Genomic DNA, 21,385 nt, shown 5'->3' on the forward strand with positions numbered 1-21,385 from the left:
TTCGGGTACGAAAATTTTTGTCCACGAGCTTTCATGTCGAGAATGGCCTGAAACAAGGAGATGCGTTGTCCCCATTAATATTCAACTTTGTCCTGGAGTATGCTATAAGGAAAATCAAAGATAGTAACCAGGGTCTAGAGCTGAATGGTATTCACCAGGTTATGGCGTATACTAATGATGTAAATTTAATAGATGATAGGAGAACAATAGAAAGAAATGCAGAGGCCTTACTAAACACTTGCAGGGAGATGGGTTTAGAAGTAAATATAGAGAAAACTAAATACAGGGAAGTTCGTCGGGATCGTAGTACGGCAAATGATGGATGCGTTAAAATATCACATAATACTTTTGATAAAGTGGATACTCTCAAATATCTAGGATCAATATTACATGCATTTATAAAGCTTTTAAAGAATGAATATTTAGCGTCAGCTGGTACGCCATTTGTATATGATGCCGTTAGTTCCTCTTAGGTTGTCACAATATCACAAGTTCGAGATATCACAGTGTAGTGTATATTTTCTGAACCGTTCTCTTGAAAATAATGTTTATAATTCACGTGACCGTCAAAGTGTTTCTCTTCGAACCGATTAAACATGAGTTTCACTAACAGCCTTCGATCTAAATAATATTTCTCTTTTCCAGAAAAGTGGCATCGTTTTATAGGGAATGACTCGATATGGTTATGAAAAGGACTCTTTACCTGAACAAACGACCCCTGTGTTCAGTTGGTCATTTACCACAGAACAGCAATTCCCTTATGCGGCGAAATCTTTCATCACTATTTAGACTATAGAGACTAATAATGGCCTTTTGACACACTTCCTTTGTTGATTCATTTACAATGTGTTACGCTTCATCAGACATTTTACTTTCCTAGGACGGCTCCTTTGTACGGGCTCCTTTCTATTGCACCTTAAAAATGAGGTCTTGTTTGTTTTTCGTTTTTAGGCTGTTGAATGTATTCAATATCAGTATTTGTTGCATCTCTTCTATTCAGTAAAACACGTGGACGACCATATACTGACGAGAGGAAAGGACAACCGAGTCGGAGTTCGGTACCAGGAGCAAAGCAACAAAGCGTTGTACCGCGTATTCACTCGAAGACGTACTAGGTAAAGGCCTCTCCAACATTGTGAGGTGACTCAGTAAGTTCAGGCCTCCCTTTGCCTCAGCTTAATTGATCTTCCTCTGATCAACAAGCTGTTGGTTTTACAGTTACATTTAGAATTAGGTTTTCGTGCTACAACTGTTTTATTAGTATAATTTTTTGTATTGTGTCCCCCCCCACAAAAGCAAGTTTTACTATACTTTTATACAAGGCTTTGCTATTAACGCCTTTGTGCGACTTTTCTCGCTTTCACCACCTATCATCAGGTAGCACGTGTTATTTGCACACAGAACAACAGTATGATTATGTCCTGCTTCGCGTGCGAACAACTGTCAGCTGTTAAAAATACTGATTGCTACACTACATTGAGAGCAGCATTTCAATGTTTACAATAGAGACAATGACAGTCCTGAATTTGCGTACTTTCTGCAATTAACGCGAATCGTCGAAGTCTGTATTGCTGTAGGAAAGCACTGGACTACCGTCGCATCTATGCAGAACTGTACAACTAGTCTCTCACTGAACTGTAAGAATCATTTTTTTTTTTTTTTTTAATGGATTTAAGTAGTTTCTAAAATTACCGACTTCTTTATTTATTTATTACCTGAACTGCATTTCCAGTTACTAAGTAAATATTTGTATGTAGAAAAGCATTCAACAATACCGATTGGTGGGCTGCGGTGTCTCAGTGGTAAGCACTGGTACATGGGATTCCTGGTTTGATTCCAACTCCCACTAAGTGGGCTTTGTGGTGGACAAACACTATGAGTGTGAGTTTTCTCGATGTTCTCCCGTTTCTTCCCACTTTTCCAATCCACAGTTCTCATCCAGCTCATTTTGACCGTCTCTTTTAGCCTCGGTGCATATTAGTGGAACTATAACTTTTTTTTTTTCAATTACTTATGAGTGATTGGTCAGTTTGAGTTGCTACCTCCCTTACGTCCCATTCAGTAGCTGCACTGAAGAAAATATCTTTTAGTTTTACGTTCTGTGATTATGCCCTCTAGGCTGAGGGAGACGATGATTAAGACAAATGATTGATAATGGAAGTTTTGGTGGAATGAGAAAGTGGTAGTACCCCGAGAAAACCCACGGACATGATATTGTCCACCACAAACTTACTTAACCGAAGATCGAACCAGGGAACCCACGCACCAGAGGTGGCTGCGCTGAAGAGAAAGTAATTGATGCCGTACCCTTTCGATGTCCCTTGTTTTAAACTGTTGTAGGTGTAAAATGTGGCAAATGAGGAAGAAAATGGAAAACAGAAAGAAAGAAGTTTAAAAAGTGCTAAAACGTGCTTGAAAAAAGATGCAACGAAAAGACAATTAAGAGTGTTTATTTAATGTTTTCTCTGCAAGAGAAGCTAATTTCGGCATCGTAATAGCAAATAATAATAATAATAATAATAATAATAATAATAATAATAATAATAATAATAATAATAATAATAATAATAGGGCTCAGCAGGCCAATTCCTGTAACGATGATAAGGCAACTGTGTATTATACATGATGGCCACAAAGTCCCGTTACACCTGAAAATAAGTAACAAACCATTAATCGTACGTAAATAACTACACGGAAAAAACTGAATGACATGAACAAGAATTCTTTCGAGAAGTTTTATTGAGAAAGGAAACATTAAGTGTCCAAAGGATCAGTTTGTCGACCGCCATTCTCATGACAAAGGATAATACGCCGCCAGGTTCTGTGCGACATTTTGCGGATCATTGCAGGTGTAACTTGAGTGAAAGCTTGTTTCACAGCTTCTGTCAGGTAAGCAGTGATATCGTAACAATTATGTGCAGCGATGCTCTTTATGAACCCCCATAGCGCATTATCACAGGTGGCGACGCCTGGGCTTCGTGGTGACCAGGCAAGTGGTGTGGGCAGACCCGGACTACAACCACCAATCCAACGCTCAGGAAAGTATCAGTCATCGCTCACACAATCTGAAACAATGGAAATCCTTACATTAGCATTTACAAAGGGGTAACAATAAAACTTACAGTAGCATTTATCAAGGAGGAACGGGACTTACCACCCTGTACATTTGAATTACACCAAGAAACTGCTCTTATGTTTTCAATTCTTGATGCCTAATTGTCAGGGAATAGCAAAGCAGAAAGAAAAGGAAATTTCGAAATTGTTGGAGGATTAAGATGACAGTAATTATAGTGTGGGCAAGATGTGTTACAAGAAAGGGTCATGTACACATACTGAAAGTGGTCCAACCATTAAGTAGACATTCAGATTTTTTGATGAACATAATGTAGAATAAAAATTGTTTGATCAAAGTGGGTCAATATTAAGATGAAAACGCAGATTAGAAAATAGCCTTTAGTCATTATATAGTGTTGTGTGCGTGCAGTTCTTGCGTGAGCTATAATAAAGATGATGATGTATTATTGGCGTTATGCTTGTTTCAGAAGTTACGCTTAAGTCATTCTATGGGTTAAGATTGTGTTTACACTTTTGTGTTACCAGTACTCATATTAAGTACAGGATTAGCAAACAAAAGGCCTCGATTTTTTACAAAAATAAGTTGAATCAGTAGTCTTAGTCTGTATATTTGTCAATCGTGTTTTCTTTCTGAAAAGTAATATGTTACTATTTCTTCTTTCTTCTAGCAACTGGGATTCTATCATGCATCGGATGTTATAACTTTCATCTTCAGAAACTCAGTTACTTAAAGGTTACAACAGAAACTACTGTCTCAGCGCTCCAGAAGTGGTTTGTTTTAATCTGTGATACTGTAAATTATCGTAATACTAATATTTATATTATGTAATTTCGTTGTATGTTTTTATCTATTAACATCAAGTTTACTCAAGCAGTTTTAGTCTTAATACATGTAAAATAGTTTCACCCGACACTTTCTTACCCTTCTTCTTTTATACCTTGAACAAAAGGTTGATCCATCTATTTGTGTCCGATTTTAAACCTTCACCCCTGTTCAAAGAATCGACCGATCCGAATGACACAAACAGGAGGAGAAAGCCTCTACTATTGCACCAAGATCACTTGTGGTGTGTGCATCATGGATCCCAAGGTCAGCGTTTTGGGGAAGGCTACGTCGTAATACTCTTCCACGCAAAGTTCTCCGTGACACAGATTAAAAACCAATACAGGGAAAATGGATATGCACTATGGTCCCTATCGTCAGCGATATAAACACCACGACGTTCCAGCATTTCGTTCACCGAGTAAGGGGAGCAGAAATCGACCGTGTGCTCCGGTGACCCCTGTAGCTCGGAAGTTGCGCCGAATGGCCCTGCAGGAAAACCTTCTATATAAAATGTGATGGCAAGACGATTGCACATGATACAGTCAACTGTGAACCGTAACATATGTGGTAAATTAAAGCTCCGGATGGTGTTTAAAAGTCTTAAACATGTCCTTACTGCAACCCATCGAAGGGAGAGTAAAACCCACTACAGGCGCCTCTACGAACGCCAACTATCCCAGAAAAGTGGAAGTTTGTTGCCATACTTCATGAAGCATGGATTTAGCTATCAGATTGTGGCAAAATTCGAGCCTTAACGTACACCCAACGTGTACTTCTATGAAGGCACGTGAACGAACGATTCGCCAGGTGCCTAAAAACTGCAAAATGAACTCAATATTTTATCAGCAACATATCCTCACACCAATCTATGCAGATCTGCCCCGTTTATATGGAAATGCAATAAATCAAGTCCATGTGCATATAAATAAGGTATTATCACATATCATCCCGTTCTAGACAGAGATCTCTGCAACAGATTATGGCAGACACCGGTATCCAGGCTATGCCCTTCCAGGACATACCAGAAAAGTCACCTGATCCCGTCCCATAGACTTTTGTAGGTTTGGCCTATTGAAAAATGCACTTCTATCTCGTCGTGTCATCACTGGCCGTAGCCTGTGGAAAGCCTACCAGAAGGAGTGGCTCAATATTCCCGTTCCTGTACTTCAACGGAGCCTCCTACAATGGAAGTGACGATGCAGGGCTATTGCCAAGATACATGGTGTTCACATGTGGGTCACGTGGTTTCTCCTAAGGTAGGTGAGACGTCAAAATCGGTCACACGTAGACGGATCAACCTTCTGTAGTGCGGTTATTAGGAAAAGGGAAGGATTTTTTGCTGCGAAGATATTTTTGATGGAAGTTTTTCAGAGGTGAATCTTATATATGACCTTCGGAATACGTGTAGAAATTTCCAGCTTGACCAATCGCTAGTTTGATGCATTATGCGGGTAAGTATAGACGTTTTCTGATACCTCGTCACCTTTAGGAGCAAAGAATGAATATCGAGTTTCGTGCTCGCTTAGAGAAAACTCCAAAGGAAATATTTGAAATGTTGAAAAGAGTTTATACATTTTTCCTTCCTCTTTGCCTCGTTGTTGATTGAATGTCATAAGAGGCTCAACACTGGTAGGGAGAGAGTGGAAGATGATGTGCTCCCAAGTACAAGTAGTTCTGTTAGAATAACTAAAATGTTTGACGAAGTATTCACAATAACTAAACTTTGTTGCACACCATAATTTGACGGAACTGGCAGTGTTGTGGCTTACACCACTTGGTTCGAGTTCCAGCACTACCTAAAATAAAGGTAGACTTAGACTTTTTATTTCTTTTTGGCTTACGTTTCTGTCATTTTGGCCACACTCATCTCACAAGGCGTAGTGTATATCTATTTTTTTAAAGTCATCTGGTTTAGTTTACCATCTTGGAATTCATTGCCTGCTCAAGTTATACAACTCTTAGGTACTAGTTAGAATTAGTAGCGTATCTCCGTAGTTTAGATAGAGATCGCCTGTGAAGCTTACGCCCGTAGTAATTCAATCCCGATATTCTTAACATCACTAAGTCATTAGCTGTACAAAGGTTTTCTATATTTAGAAGTATATTTGTGTTTGATTTGTGCAATCTGCATGTAGTCAGAACATTTCGGCGTTGTTAATTAGATACTACGAGGAGCATGTAAAAAAGACCCTATTTTTTACGCAGGGTCGGCAACACTGATAAAGTTGAACATGCACAGAAGCATGCCCTAGTATTCTATGCTTGCAATAGGGATGAATCGTCCGAGTAGCAGTAAAGTGAAATGGCTGCCGTAATTCAAAATCCTGCCAAATTTGAAGTGAAACAGGTCATACGGTGATAAAGTTCTTCTCGGGCAATCAGCCAGGTGAAAACTGGTGGATAGGCCAACGTTTCGAGAGCTGTCATCGTTCTCATCATCAGGGCAATTATGTAGAGATCGGCGGATATAAGTAATATATGCTCTGGACTGGCGAAAATGCTGGTTCCTGATTGGCTGATTCAATCTGAAAACTGGAGCTGTGATTGGCTGACTATGTTCCGTAGTCCGTGGTACTGATTGGCTGAGGGTTATCTGGATGTTTGTGTGTCGTTTTCTTTGCTGTGGTACTGATGACCGGGTTCCACAGGGGGCTGAGTTGAAATCCAGTGTCTCTATTAACGTTGTTCGGTTCATGAGCTATAGCAAGAGATTTGGCTACTATCCTGGTTCAGTAATTGGTGCTCTTGGTAATGATGGATGTGTCCTTAAATAAAACTTTATGGCCTTCTGTTAAACTGTGTTCAGCTAAACCTGATTTTTATGGATGGAATAACAGATTATTCTACATAATTGCCCTGATGATGAGAACGATGACAGCTCTCGAAACGTTGGCCTATCCACCAGTTTTCACCTGGCTGATTGCCCGAGAAGAACTTTATCATGTACGGCGCCAGGAAAGCTTCAAATCTTACTTCAGGTCATACGGTTTCTAACTCCAAAGGATAGAATGCACCTGACATTCATCGGAAATTGTGTGCCATTTATGGACCGATAGTAATGAGTGAAGGGAAGGTTAAACAATAGTGCAAATAATTTCGAGAAGGGCTTTCAAATATTCATGACGATGAGCGTAGCCAAGTGTTCAGCTAGATAAGAGTAGCGGAAGGCCTAGTGTTCAGACGGACGATCTGGTGGAAGGCGTTAACGAAAAAAGCGATCCAATTGCCAGTTGACAATAACTGAACTCGTCAAAGAGTTTCCAGAAGTTCTTCAAAAACAGTGCAGTCGAATTGTGGCTGGCAAGTTGGGTTATCACAAACTGTGTGCAAGGTGGGTACCAAAAATGCTGACGGACGCTCAGAAAGAGCAAAGAATGACAGCTGCACGTGAATTTTGACCCGCTGGTGGAGGATAGGAGTGCTCTCTTTTCTCACATAGTGAGGAGAATGAAATCTGGATATCGACGCCACTGAGGAGTCAAAGCAGCAGTCAATGCAATGGCGGCACTCTGGTTCGCCTAAAGCGAAAAAATTCAAGCAAACACCGTCAGTTTATAAAATCATAGTAACCGTGTTTTGGGACGAAAAGGTTTAGGGGGAAAAGATTATTCAGTATTCCGTGTTATTCTTGTAGAATTTTTGCAACCAATTCGAATACTCATAGCAGGTGAGTATTGCTGAACACTGAATAATTTGCGACATGCCATTTAAAATCGGCAGAGAGGAATGCTACGCTCTGGAATTTTGATCCATCACAACATCCGCCCATACACAGCTGCCTGTGCTGTTGAGACAATCCAAAGCTTTCGATGGGAACTATTCAGTCGTCGCCTTTACAGCTCCGACCTTGCTCCCATCGATTTCTTTCATTTTCTTCTCGTGAAATAATGGCTTGCATCGAAGCGTTTGATCGACAGTGAAGTGCTCAAGACATCAGTTCTGGGCTGGCTTGCACACTTAGCCGGCAGATTTTTACACAGAGGGTATATGGAAGTTTCTGCCACGCTACTCGAGATATCTGCAGGTTCATGGTGACTACGTAATAGCCAATGTATGTACTTGTATATCAATCATAATAAATTTCTTGTCATATATTTCTTTCCTTTAAAAAAAAAATCATCGCTTTTTACATTCGCCTTGTATAATAATTCGAGGTATTTTTGTAGTACATTCTTCGTCCATCTACAAAAAATGCTAGGTCACATAACCCTTTATCCTCCCTATTCATTGTTTTCGAGGTAATGTACATATTTTAAAATTAGCTCACCATAATATTTATGTATTCCACAGAGATATCTCCATGAAAACTGTGCGGTATATACATTCACACATACACACATTTTTAATATAATCAAGGTATGATCCATCTGCTTCAATACACTTCTCCCATCGACTTCGAAGTGTGTTTATGCCATTTTCAAAGAACAGTCTTAGGAGTCAGTTCCTAGGTAAATTGTTTAAAGGCGGTTTTCAAAGCTTCCTAATTGACAAAGCGTTTATTCACCAAGAAGCTTTATAAATGTTTAAAGAAGTGGTGATCGGTAGGGGACAGGTTTGTGAATAACGTGGATGAAGCAGAACCTTAATATTCAACTCTTTTTCAGTTTATGTAGGGTCACGCGTGGAACATGTGATCGTGCAAATTCATGGAGAAAAATTACACCTTTTCTATTTAGCAAAGCTGACTAAGAAGTCAATAATTTTTTGATGCACAATACTAATTTGTTGAGAGTGATATGTGTGTTAATGATTTCACCCACTTTGAGGAAGCTGTAATGGATAACTCCCCTTTAATTCAACCAAACTGTTATCATGATTTTTCTTGCAAGTAGGTCTGATTTGGGTGTATTCTTTAGCTTTTGATCTGCATCCAGCCATTGTCTGAACGTCTATGATTACCACAGAGTACCAACTTTTCATCACATGTGATCAGAGAAGACAGAAAGGGATATTTGTCTAATGCTCAATGGTGGGCTAGTTTGTTTAATTTTTTGTTTAGGGTAACGAGAACGAATGATAAATGCAAGCGAAGCAAATAATGATAGAAGACTTGATGAAATGAGAAAATTAAAGGAACTCAAGCCATGATGATATATCCACCATGAAGAGCTGCCGCTCATGCCAATGGTAAAAGTGAATGCGATTTTTATATTGATTTGAGGATGCAATATATTCGTTCATGAGATCACGAGAAAAAAGACTTCAAAGTTGTGATATAATCCTGCGGGCAAACGCTCAAAATCTCGGGACTGAAACATCGCAGCCCAAAATCCTGCCCTTAATAATAATATATGAGGGTTTCTGTGGTCAAAATAAAATATATATATATATGAATAATAATCCGAAAATGCTTGATTTAGAACTAGAAGCGAAAAATATTGACGGTTCAAAATGAATGGATATATAATCTCAAAATAAACCCAAATTAAAAGAAATCATATCCATCGACTCTAATTAAGTTAAATTATTTGGTGACAGTGAATTGCGAATACCACCGAAGTTCAAAATTTGTCAATGGAAATCTGTATATAAACTCCTCTTTTGGAAACTCAGCTTTCAATGGGGAAAAGGGGCAACTTCTATATTTTTTTTTTCTGCGCATTCAACTTGACGTGGTCTGTGTCATCACCACCTGAAAACGGCTGACCATTTGAAATTAATTTTCTGTCGATTGTAATACGGTCAGATTAATTTTTATATTGCAGAAAGGCCAAGTTTTCAGTACTAAATACGTTTCAATTGAGAACAGTTCCTGTCCGTTATGAAAAGGTAAAATAACACGTTAGTAACATGTTACGGTCGGGGACGAAGACTGTCCGTGTCTATATTTCAGTGTGTCTGTGAATATATACATATATTCTTACCGAGACAAAAATCTGTCACATTAGGAAGATATACATTATTGGAACTTTTACTATATACACTATTTTTAGTGTGTGTACACTCATGTCCAAAATTATTGTCGCATGTCTATAAATATGTTGTAGGAATATCATTTGATAACGAATTCGCCCGGTATTTCTTATAATATTAGTATGTGTATAATCGGCAAAAACACGTATGTGGCAAATTTCACGTCAAAAGAGCAGTAAATAAGAATAATAAAACGAAAATAAAACTTTCTTGTCCCATTTAGCAACATTTTGTTTTGCTCATTCTAATTTTCGCATTTATAAGTCTTTTCCTATGAAATTTACCACAAATATACATTTCCCGGTTATACACATTGTATTAGTATTAAAAGTATCCTGCAAAATCATTATCAAATTACATTCTTACAAAAAGACAGTTATAGATATGCGACAATCATTTTGGACATGAGTGTGCATACAACGATATTTTCAATATTTTACACTGACGAAATCATTATGGTGAAATTTCGTCCGGCAAGATTTCATCCCGCGAGGTTACCGTACCCCAAATTTAATTCACTTCTGAGAATGAGTGCAGTCAAGTTCGAGTGCCTCTCAATCATTAACAAGGATTTAGTATTACACGATTTTTGTAAAATGTACCACTGTTGTTCTCAATAAATTACATTAGCCCGCCTACGCGTTTTTTTTTTTTTTTTTTTTTTAATCCTTGGCCCCACTAAAAATTTTGCCCACACTGTCTTAAACAACGTTATTGTTTCAAAATATTATATAACAACTAAATACAACTTCTGTCTTATTTTTTCTTTCATTTTAATACAGACATGATAACTAAGAAATAATTATCTAGTCATTAAGGAAACAATAACCTGGAAAAGCTGATGAGACTATGAAATACCTCAATAGGTAATTATAAACATGTATTCTTATGCGTATTATTTTTAATTAATTACCTTTGTAACCGAAAGTTTATTAAGAAAAAGATGTTTGTAGTATGATATATTCAAGAAATTTCTTCCTTATGATCAATATATCTGGGATATACGCGAAGATTTATATTCCAACTTTGAGATCATTTTTCTCATGACTTATGGAAGGATATGTCAAACATTACTTCCACTGGATTCCGCGTCCTCTTACATATATACACAAAAGAAATTTATTTAAGCGTGGGCACTTTTACCATTGGCACGAGTGTTTTTACATGATTTGGAATCGAAAAAGCGATTCTTCACGCAAGAGATGAGCCACCTTTCTTTAAAAACACAAATAAATTCCAAGAAACGCGTCCTATTACAAAAGCAGATGTCTGAAATCACAATAAGAAATATGCAGTAACACGTTAACATTTTAATACTATTTTATTTGTGAAAAATACTTAGTATGAATTTACAAAATATGATACAAAAATGATTCCACCCACCGCACTAGCTTCATGCACACATCATCAATAAGTGCACTTATAGCAAATGGTAATCTTTCACTGTCCTATTACATGTATTTTCCTGAGTATAATAAACAACTTTCCTCGTTACAGAAATTAAAAAAAAAGAAAGCTCCAAGTGATAAGAACAGAGGCACTATGAAAGGAACTCTCAGTTTGTTCGTAATCGAACACTGGAATAGCTTTCTATCAAAACAAAATCACCGATAGCAATATATTTGGCACTGGTTACATCGATCTTCCGCTACAAGCTGAAACCATGGTTCACATTTTGCTCCTTCTGCTTAAGAAGTTGACTATCGCATTCATACAGTCTTCGGATTGCCATCGCTCGACCAATCGATTGCATTCGGCTTCGTTCACTTCATGCAAAGTTTTGAGTAAACGGTCTCGGGTAAGTTTCTTCGTATAAATCATAGACTGCAAAGAAAACAAACAAAAACTATAAAATTCTGACTGAACGTATACAACATATTTTTAAAATTTACACTGTACTAACCTTTGTGTTTTAATAGTGATATCCAATACTCATCAACGTCTCATCGATATTTCAGGCATAATACAAGAATGCCTTTCGTCGGGATGAATTCTAAGCTAAACTGTGAAAGTTAGATTGTTCGCATTTTAGAATATAACACTTCAGTAGCAATAACCTTACTCAGAATATTAACAAATGGAAGAAACAACCAATTTTTAACACACCAATGCCTCTATAAGAGCGAATTCAATTATATACAGAAGTCTATTTCAGCCTTATGGTAGTGAAGTACAGACCCGTGCCCTAGGGCGTAACACCCCGTTTCCACCAGCGATCATGTTCGATGTGAGAGCCCCGTTGGTGAACGATTGCACGACATCGTAGTTTCCACTGAAGGAGGCCTCTATTGAGTACTGCCTATCCAATTTCACCCACTCCTCCTTGCACACTTTCCAAAGGCCATCATGTGTGGTCGGACAAGCTTATTGATGTTCCGTTTGAGGAGGCCGAAAGCACAGAAGTTCATAGGGGATGCATCTGGGACTTGACGGGGATGTCTCGAAATGGGATAGTCTTTATACCTGTCTCCTGTTCCATACGTGTCATGTAGGCCACCGTTCGTTTGGCAGTATGGCTGCTGGCCTTGTCCTGGTGGATGAACGCTCTGTCAGTGTCATTGCCATACAAAGCCGGGGCATGTTGGCGATAGATGGATTCCAGTACATGCTCGATATAATACCCTAAATTCACCTTGACATTTGGTGACACCCGGTGTATCAGAAGCTTTCCTTTTGCACAGAAACCCGTTACTACCATAAATCCCTTTGGAAAACTCTCCTTGCAGGAGCGAACCCACTTTGCATGATCGTTTCCATCACTGCGGCGGTAGTAAATTGCACACATCTCTGGGATCCTGTCAAATAGACCCATGCTTCATCTAAGGTGATCACATAACGCCATTTCTTACCTGCCAGGTAACCTTCATACAGCCTTTTGCATACCGCCCGCCGTTCTACGATGCTTCAGAACAGGGACCCGCCGCTTGTGTGCACTTCTGAGTCCCAAATTGTCGCGTATGATTCGGTGTACAGTTGCAGTTGACCGTCCAACACGCCTAGCTATGTCACGTTGGGTGGGTGGATTCTCCTGAGTCACAAACCGGCTGACCTTGGCAATGACGTCTTGACTGCGTTGTGGAGCCGGTTGCTTCTTTTGCCCCTTTTGACGACGGATGGCAATGGTTTGCTCGGGTTTGCATTGCGATGGATGGCTGCATTAATTCCTTTATCAGACACAGTGAAACCTTTCTTCTTGCACTGTGTTTTTATTCAGCTATAGCTGTAGCCTACATCAGAAAGTGCTGCGATATAGCCCTCCTAAAAAGGGTCGATTTTCGGCGGCATTCTGCTCCCACACACGTCTCTTCTCTGCACAGCTTATACACAAGTGTCTGGCTACTCGGTACTGCGTGCGTCACGTTGCTGACGCGAAACTAGCGCCTCTGGTGGCGACTGCAAATTGCCACCATAAGGATGAAACAGCTTTCTGTAAAATTGGTGGGGTTTGTATCTTAAAAATTGGTTATTTTCTCCAATTGTTACTATAATAATAGTAATACAACCGTTAGATGTATTCTAAATGTGGACGATGCACAACAGGAAGTTGTGGTATAAACCATATGATCTAACAAGGAGAAGGCATACTTTGGTAAGTGAACTTCGGGACTATTTTTTACGAGGTGGTAGTGCACATTTAAAGAGTTAATATTACGAACTGGGAGAGCGCAATGGCCGAAAATAACGGAGAAAAACAGTCTTAAAGTTTTCTACTTGCCGCATATATCGTACGACGCGCGAATTTACCAAGTGACGGTGTGGCAGAGTGAGTAAGTCTGTAACTTATGTGTAAAGTGTCCCGGGTTCGATTCCTGTTCGAGCTATATATCTTTTTTTGCTTCAACCAATAAAGTAGCCATTTGTAACTATAAGTAAAGTATGTTTATAATAAATAAAACAGACATTTTCAAATCACTTGTAAAATCTTTCAATATTCCATGTTAATTAGCAAACAAAATTTAATCTATTCCGTATATATACTGATATCACGAGTTATATTATGGCTACGACCAGTGGCGTACTTACGATTTTATTTCGGTGGGAGGTGGGCTTTGCCAACTTTAGTCCTGGAAATGTGAAAATTCTCCAAGATATTTCATTTACTTTAATATAGTAAATAACATTTCGGGGGCTTAAGCCCGGAAGCGCTCCCCTTAAATACGCCACTGGTCACGACAGTCGTTGTGTAATAAATGTTCTTGACGCTTCGTGTCTACATCTGTTGACAGTTTGCGTATTACAAAGGAGTTGAGGGGGAAATCCCCTTTGCCAATACTGGATTTTGCTATAACCAAAGGAGATTTCCTCCTGATTCCCCTTGTAATTCGAACACTATCTACAGACGTAGACACGAAGCGTCAAGAACATTTTTTACACAACTGCGGTAACAATAATATTTTACGGAATAGATTAAATTTTGTTCCTACCGTAGTTAACATGGAACATTGAAAGATTTTACAAGTGATTTGAAAAGTTCTATTGTTTTATTCATTATAAATATAGTGAATTAATATTTTACTTCTAGTTACAAATGACTACTTTATTGGTTGAAGCAAAAAGAAGAAGTTTGACTCGAACAGGAATCGAACCCGGAATCCTTTACTTATGAGTCAAAGATTTTCCTCACTTTGCCACGCCGACACTTGGTAAATTTGTGCGTCGTAAAATATACGCAGCGAGTCGAAAACTTTAAGACTGTTTTCTCCGCTATTTTTGGTCATTGAGCTCTCCCAGTTTGCAATATTAATTCATTAAACGTGCAAAAAATGGCCCCGAAGTTCACTTACCAAAGTCTGCTTTCTCCTTGTAAGTGAAAGAACACAGACTTCAAAAGTGAGGGACTGTAAGGAAGTTCAGGGAGCCCACTGACAAGGGACGTGTGCTAACCGTGACAGCTAGATATTTATGAAAATTGAAACCCTGACCAATTGTGGATCGCTAATCATCGTGGTGATAGTCACTCGGTGCGGAAATGTCTTGTTTACCCGCTACGTTTAACACATATACCAAGCAGAGACCGGGTAAGGATGTGCCAAGTTATACCCTAAAAACACCGGAAAAAGGCAGAAAATGAAAAATGTATGCAGGTAACCTGATACCTACGGAAGGGGGACACGTGACCAAGAATACGGCAGTCGTGTCACACAAGTAGTGTTGCCATCCCAATACAAACTTGTAGTTTTTCAAATAGAACGTATACCATTTTATGGCATTAAAACAATTGCCATAAAACATGAAAGAAAATAAGTAAGAGATGGGTTATCAGTGTTGTGAAATAAGATAGATATGAGGGCTTGATACAGGATTCAGTTAAAAAAGGGCACGTGTTAGAGTAATCGTAGTAAGAAGAAGTCCCATGTAACATAATGCGGAAGTGTGAACAGCAAGTCTTCCTGCAGCGCAGCAATTTCAATGGTATTTGTGTGGAAGCGATATTGCAAAGATTAATGACCTCAGATAGGTGTCAGTCGAGAGTATAGGAAACGTTAGCATGTGAGATAACGATGAACACAAAACACACTGCATTCATTTTAGCAGTAATATACAGGCGCAAAATATTTACCATAATATACCAATATATACAACAGAAAAGCCATATAGTACGGCAAAATACGTATATTCCTTACCCTAGCCTCACACTCGATATGACTCGATCAAACCCGTTAGTCCCTGGATGCTGTAGTTTACTCTACTGCACATTTGTTCCTTCGGCAGTTTTGTTGTACATTTGTTCATTTCTCTGTATGGACCCCATAACTTCTCAACTTTAGAGACTCATATCTCCCTTATCTGGCAACACTGATAACCTACGTTTTGCTTATTTTCTTTCACTTTTTAAGCCAATTGTTTTAATGCCATAAAATTGTATACGTTCTATTTGAAAAACTATAAGTTTGTGTTTGGATGGCAACACTGCTTGTGTGACACTACTGCCGTATTCTTGGTGACGTGTTCCCCTCCCGTACGTACAGTGTCGGATCTAGCCTATCCCCCCAGTTTTTTGAGTAACAAAATAAATTAAGGTATTATTTATATATTTTTAAAAGTTTATATTAACTCGTGATATACCTATCATAATCTGGGTTCTGGCTGCCCCCCCCGTTTTTACTTTCTAGATCCGTCTATGCGTAAGTATCATACTTACCTGCATACATTTTTCATTTTCTGTCTTTTCCGGCTTTATATATATATATATATATATATATATATATATATATATATATAATTTGGCACATCCTCACCCGGTCTCTGCTTGGTATTGTATTATACATAGCGGGTAATCAAGGCATTTCCGCACCGAATGACTATTCCCACGGTGATTAGCAATCCACAATTAGTCAGGGTACAAATTTCATAAATATCAAGCTGTCACGGTTCGCATCAAGTCCCTTGTGAGTAGCGTAATGGTTAACGTATCGGCCGCCGAAGATCTCGGGTTAAAGTTAGGGTTCTGTCATGCACTTTTTCACTCCGCATACAATTATTACTATTACTAACAAGGAAGGGTCACGTAGTGGCTCCGCTGAGATCCGAACGAGACAATTGTGTTTGCATTTGAAATGCTATAACTAGATGAATCCCAAAGTTATACGTGCCACCGGGAGGAATATCGTGAGTTACAACATATTTTGTAATGTAAGAACTACAAAAAAATTACATGGCAGAATAGTTTGAACCGAGTCATTTGTTCGGAAACGGTTGGGTAAGTGGAAACCTCGGCCAACACGTATCCCATTATTTTTAACGACAAACTTTTTGGGATAAAAAAACTTTGTCCCAGGGTCCCCCGCAGGGTCCCAGACGGGGTCCAACTCAAAATTTTCAAATGGCAAGGGGGGTTAAGTGGCACATCATTTGAAAGCTGTTGTAAAATGAAAGAAAATGGAGCAGGTCTCGACTCTCTACAACAACCCTGTGCAAAATGGCGACGGGTCAAAGTGTAAACAAAAACTTAATTGAAAAGTCCATGGTCACCCCTATAAATCGGAAATGGTGAGACTTGAAAATAGGAAGAGAATCTGGTATTATTTTCAAAGTATAACGATTTAAGTGAAAACGTCTTGTCCCAGGGTCCCCACATGGTCCCAGGTGGGGTCCAACTAAAAAAATTCAAATGGCAAGAGAGGTAGGACATCGTTTGAAAGCTCTTGTTAAGTGAAAGAAGATGGAGCACGTCTCGACTTTCTACGACAACCCTGTCCAAAGTTGCGGTGGGTCAAAATGTAAACAAATTGGAAAACAATCCAAGATGGCCGCTTAAAACCTATATCGAAAGAATAAGCATACCAAACTGCTGAAGCTAGGAAAACAAATTTGGCATTAATGTTGATTAGTAAGTAACTAAAATATGCAAAATGTTCAAAAACGCGACATCTTGAGTTCAAAATGCCGCACTATGTATCGAACGCATATCCAGCTCACACCACTGGTGTTGGAGAAGTGAACGTTTATGGTTAATAGTCCACAAAATATCAAAGAGTATAATCTGTAATCCAATATAGCTGCCAGCGTGAAAAATGAGTTTGTATATAAACATGTTATTTCTTGGAATACTGTGACCAAGCCAACAAAGTTTGACGCAGTTCGATGTACTGAAATGACTTACATATGTTTGGTACTACTTGCCAATCTTGCAAATGATTTTTTTTTTTTTATTTGGTATTGTTTGAAGTATTGAGATCAAACCAACGAATGACATACAAATGTAACCATCACGAATACGTTACAATAGAGCCCCCAACTTACTGGTGCAGCAAGTTCTTTCTGTATGAACTACGTATGACAAAATTACAAAAATACCCGAAGGTATTCAACTTTTTTTTTTTTTTTTTTTTTTTTTTTTTTTTTTTTTTTAACTATGAGTAGGAAGTTATAGTTGTGTGTTCATCGCATATTCGTTATATTCAAGTAAATAATGCCGAGAGAACCGTGACGAACGTGCATTAAGAAGAAACCATATATATGTTGTTACCGAATGAAATAATAGTTGAAGTGAATCGAAATTCAATTGTTGTTTAGTCTTCCTAGTATTTCTAAATACATAATAGAGAAAAATAGAGATTTAGATTTGTACTGTTATGAATGACAGGTTTTAAGCACCTTGGATTCAAGGTGGCCATATTTTTCAATTAAACTTTTATTTACATTTTGACCCGCCACAATTTTGGACAGGGTTGTCGTAGAAAGTCAAGACTTGCTCCATCTACTTTCATTTAACAAGATCTTGCAAACGATGAGCTTCTTAACCTGTCTTGCCATTTGAAACTTTTTCGTTGGACCCCACCTGGGACCCTGTGGGTACCCTGGGACAAGACGTTTTCACTTAAATTGTTGTACTTGAACATAATGCCAGACTCCCTTCCTATTTTCAGGTCTTACCATTTCAGATTTATAGGGGTGACCATAGACTTTTCAATTAAGTTTTTGTTTACATTTTGGCCCTCCGTCATTTTGCACAGGGTTGTTGTAGAGAGTCGAGACTTGCTGCATTTTCTTTCATTTTACAACAACTTTCAAATGATGTGCCACTTAACCCCCCTTGAAAATTTTGAGTTGGACCTCGTCTGGGACCCTGGGACGAAGTTTTTTTACCCCAAAAAGTTTGTCGTTGAAAATGATGGGATACGTGTTGGCCGAGTTTTCCACTTACTCAACCGTTTCCGAACAAATGACTCGGTTCAAACTATTCTGCCTTTTTTTTTTTTTTTTTTTTTTTTTTTTTTAAGTTCTTACATTACAAAATATGTTGTAACTCACGATATTCCTCCCGGTGGCACGTATAACTGGGATTCATCTAGTTATACATTTCAAATGCAAACACAATTGTCTCGTTCGGATCTCAGCGGAGCCACTGCGTGACCCTTCCTTGTAAGAGTTGTAGTAGTCCAGTAGTTCACCGAAAATCGAAAACACACTATTAATATGTTTTATATTTACAAAGGTGAACCAAAACCTAAGATGAACTTTCAATTTACTCAAAAACGTGCAGAGAAATATCTGAAATTCTCTCTCTTTGACACACAGTATTACACTAACATTTGACAGAAACCATTGCGGTACAAACATGCATTCCAACATGATACAAAATCGTCCATGTCCTTTGCAAAGAAATGTTGCTTTAGATTCCCTAACCACGTGGCCTATTGTGCCTCTTTCAGTGTATCGAAACGCCGCCCACACAGGCAGGTTTTTCTTTAGGAGTCCAAACAAATTACAGTTGGAAGGGGCTATTCGGAGGGTGGTCAAGAATTTCCCAGTTGAAACTCATGATGTGTGCATAGGTCCGTTGGGCTGCATGTGATCGTGAGTTACCGTGCAGTAACAACTCTCTCTCGTAGTGCCCCTTTCCACTACTGATGTATAGCTGCTTTCAGCCTCTCCATGCTTTGGCAGTACTGTCCGCAGTAATGCTTATACCCTTTGTCAGAAATACAACAGTCCCAAAACACAGTAGCCACTGTTTTCTCGGCAGATATCGTGGTTTCTTTGCCGGTGATAACTATGGATGTCTTCATGTCATGCTCTGGTTTTTTGATTCAGGTATCCATAGGGTCTTGGGATTTCATTGCCTGTTATGATGCGATGAAGGGATAAATTTCCTTCGTGGGTATATCGTATGAGGCGGGTCGGGGAACTGCCCATTCAAAGATGTTTTTGGCCCTCACTCTGATGTTTCGGCATCCGGCGTGCATACACTTTCCTGAACCCAAGTTGGTCATGAAAGATAGTCTCACTGAACCATATAAAATTTGCAAAATCATGCAACCACACTCTTCTGTCTTCACGAATCACATCAATGTCACACACATTTTTACCGGTGATGGACGTTGCTGGTCTGCTACTTCTGTTATCATCTTTCACATTCCTATTACTTGAGAATGCGTTCCACCACACATATATTTCTTTCTGTGACATAACATTCTCTCAACAGACCTCCACCAATTTTCGATGAATAGCAAATTGTTTCTGTCGCTTGGCCCATAAAGAACGAAAATCGCACACCTCCTCCTTGGAAAATGAAATGAAATCTTTCAGTTTAACGTCCCACGAATACGTCCTTTAGGCTAAGAAAGACAATGATTAAAGCAAATGAATAATGATGAAAGAATTGGTGGAGTGAAAAAGTACATTGTGGAGTGAATATTCCAAGAAAACCCACGGACACGATGCTGTCCACAACAACTCACTTGGCCGAGGATCGAAGCAGAGACCCCACATACCAGAAGTGAACGCTCTACCAGTGAGCCACCATGCCCTCATCTTCTCCTTGGAGTAATGTTCAGGTCGTGCTCTAGGTACCAAACGAGTTGACGTAGAAGTCTGTAATTGCCGTCAGACTTCCCTCACCTTGGTATTGCAACATATAATCTGATTTCAGTTTAGCGTCCATTTCAGCAGCAAGGCTATATGGAACGGGGACTTACATCTTTAATGTGAGATTGAACCATATGAGCTCCCACCAGGAATTGAACACGGGTCTCATGTGCTGAAGATGCGTGCGGTAACCATATAGCCACAAGAAAGCTCGAGAACTTGTACAAGTAATTTATCCAGTTATATCAGAACATTTGGATTGGATTGATTCCAGGTAACATTCCTTTTCGGCACCGATCCTATATGACACGGAACCTACTGTTTAAAGTGGGATCCAACCCTCTACTCGAATTTCTATCCGAACTAAGTACCTCCACACAGAATTGAACTCGGATTACGTAAGAACGCACAGTAGCTACTCGGCTACGAGAAAGTACATTACGACATTTGTGTTAATGTATCGGAGATTTTTGAAACAATCCTGCAGATATCCTAAAAAACTTTTATTCTGAAAGGTTGAGCACCGTCAAATGGGGTGAATAGAAACAAAAACTCCCAGATTAGTTTTGGATTTATCTGGACGATAAATTAATCAACAAAACTGAAATTTCTTATCATAGTCTTATATGGCTAAAGTGTTCACAGCGGAGACAAAATGTTTTAGTGAGTTGAGAACACTGAGGTAGACGGCAGCAGCGTTAATATGTTACTGAAATCCTACACGGTATTTTGGCACTCCGCAAACTTTCTTGGTAAGTATGACATTTTCATATTTGTTGCATTTGAACATTTGCTTATTTTGTAGTTTGTTGTTTCATTTAATGAGGTTCATAGTAAAACTTTTCCTTTTGTAAATTATTTGTGATCAAAATTTAACTTTACTGGGTTATTGTTATGGTTTTTAAATAATGGTGTGAATAGAAACACTTCTTGAGGAGTGGAAAATTCTTGAGGAGTTGAAAAAAGGACCTGATAGGAATGAATCAACCATCTCTAAGAACAAATTTCCAAGTCTTCTAAAAAAAAAAGAAAAAGAAAAAAACGTGTGACAAACTGAAGGAGATTATAAGGGCTGGATTTGAAAAGTATGGAATTTTTCCCTTTTCTCGAGACCAAGTACTGAGGATGCTGCCAAAAAGAGAGACTGAGCGAGAAGCAACAGAACAGCAAGAAACATCTCAGACTGTAGACCGTTTCCTAATGGGTCTTCTCAAGAGCATGCAAGAAGAAGAAAAAATTAAAGAACGAAAGAAAAGAGTA

General features: G+C 38.8%; 2 protein-coding genes across 3 annotated transcripts in view; one reads left to right on the top strand and one right to left on the bottom strand.

The window, feature by feature from the left end:
• LOC145674766 (DNA repair and recombination protein RAD54B-like) overlaps positions 1-3,904 on the top strand; it is a 122,904-nt gene extending 119,000 nt beyond the window's left edge. Inside the window, exon 17 of the mRNA XM_081744956.1 lies at positions 3,744-3,904. Coding sequence (XP_081601082.1) covers positions 3,744-3,806 — 63 coding nt within the window. The 3' untranslated portion in view covers positions 3,807-3,904. The remainder of the gene's footprint in view (positions 1-3,743) is intronic.
• Positions 3,905-11,116: 7,212 nt separating this feature from the next.
• The window catches only part of Dci (Dodecenoyl-CoA delta-isomerase), a 62,187-nt gene continuing 51,918 nt past the window's right edge, over positions 11,117-21,385 (bottom strand). For both annotated transcript variants that reach the window (XM_081744957.1, XM_081744959.1), the window contains one exon: positions 11,117-11,638. In XM_081744957.1, coding sequence (XP_081601083.1) covers positions 11,483-11,638 — 156 coding nt within the window. In that variant the 3' untranslated portion in view covers positions 11,117-11,482. The remainder of the gene's footprint in view (positions 11,639-21,385) is intronic.

Source organism: Thermobia domestica, chromosome 18, assembly GCF_964235325.1.
Source record: "Thermobia domestica chromosome 18, izTheDome1.hap1.1, whole genome shotgun sequence".
Taxonomy (NCBI): domain Eukaryota; kingdom Metazoa; phylum Arthropoda; class Insecta; order Zygentoma; family Lepismatidae; genus Thermobia; species Thermobia domestica.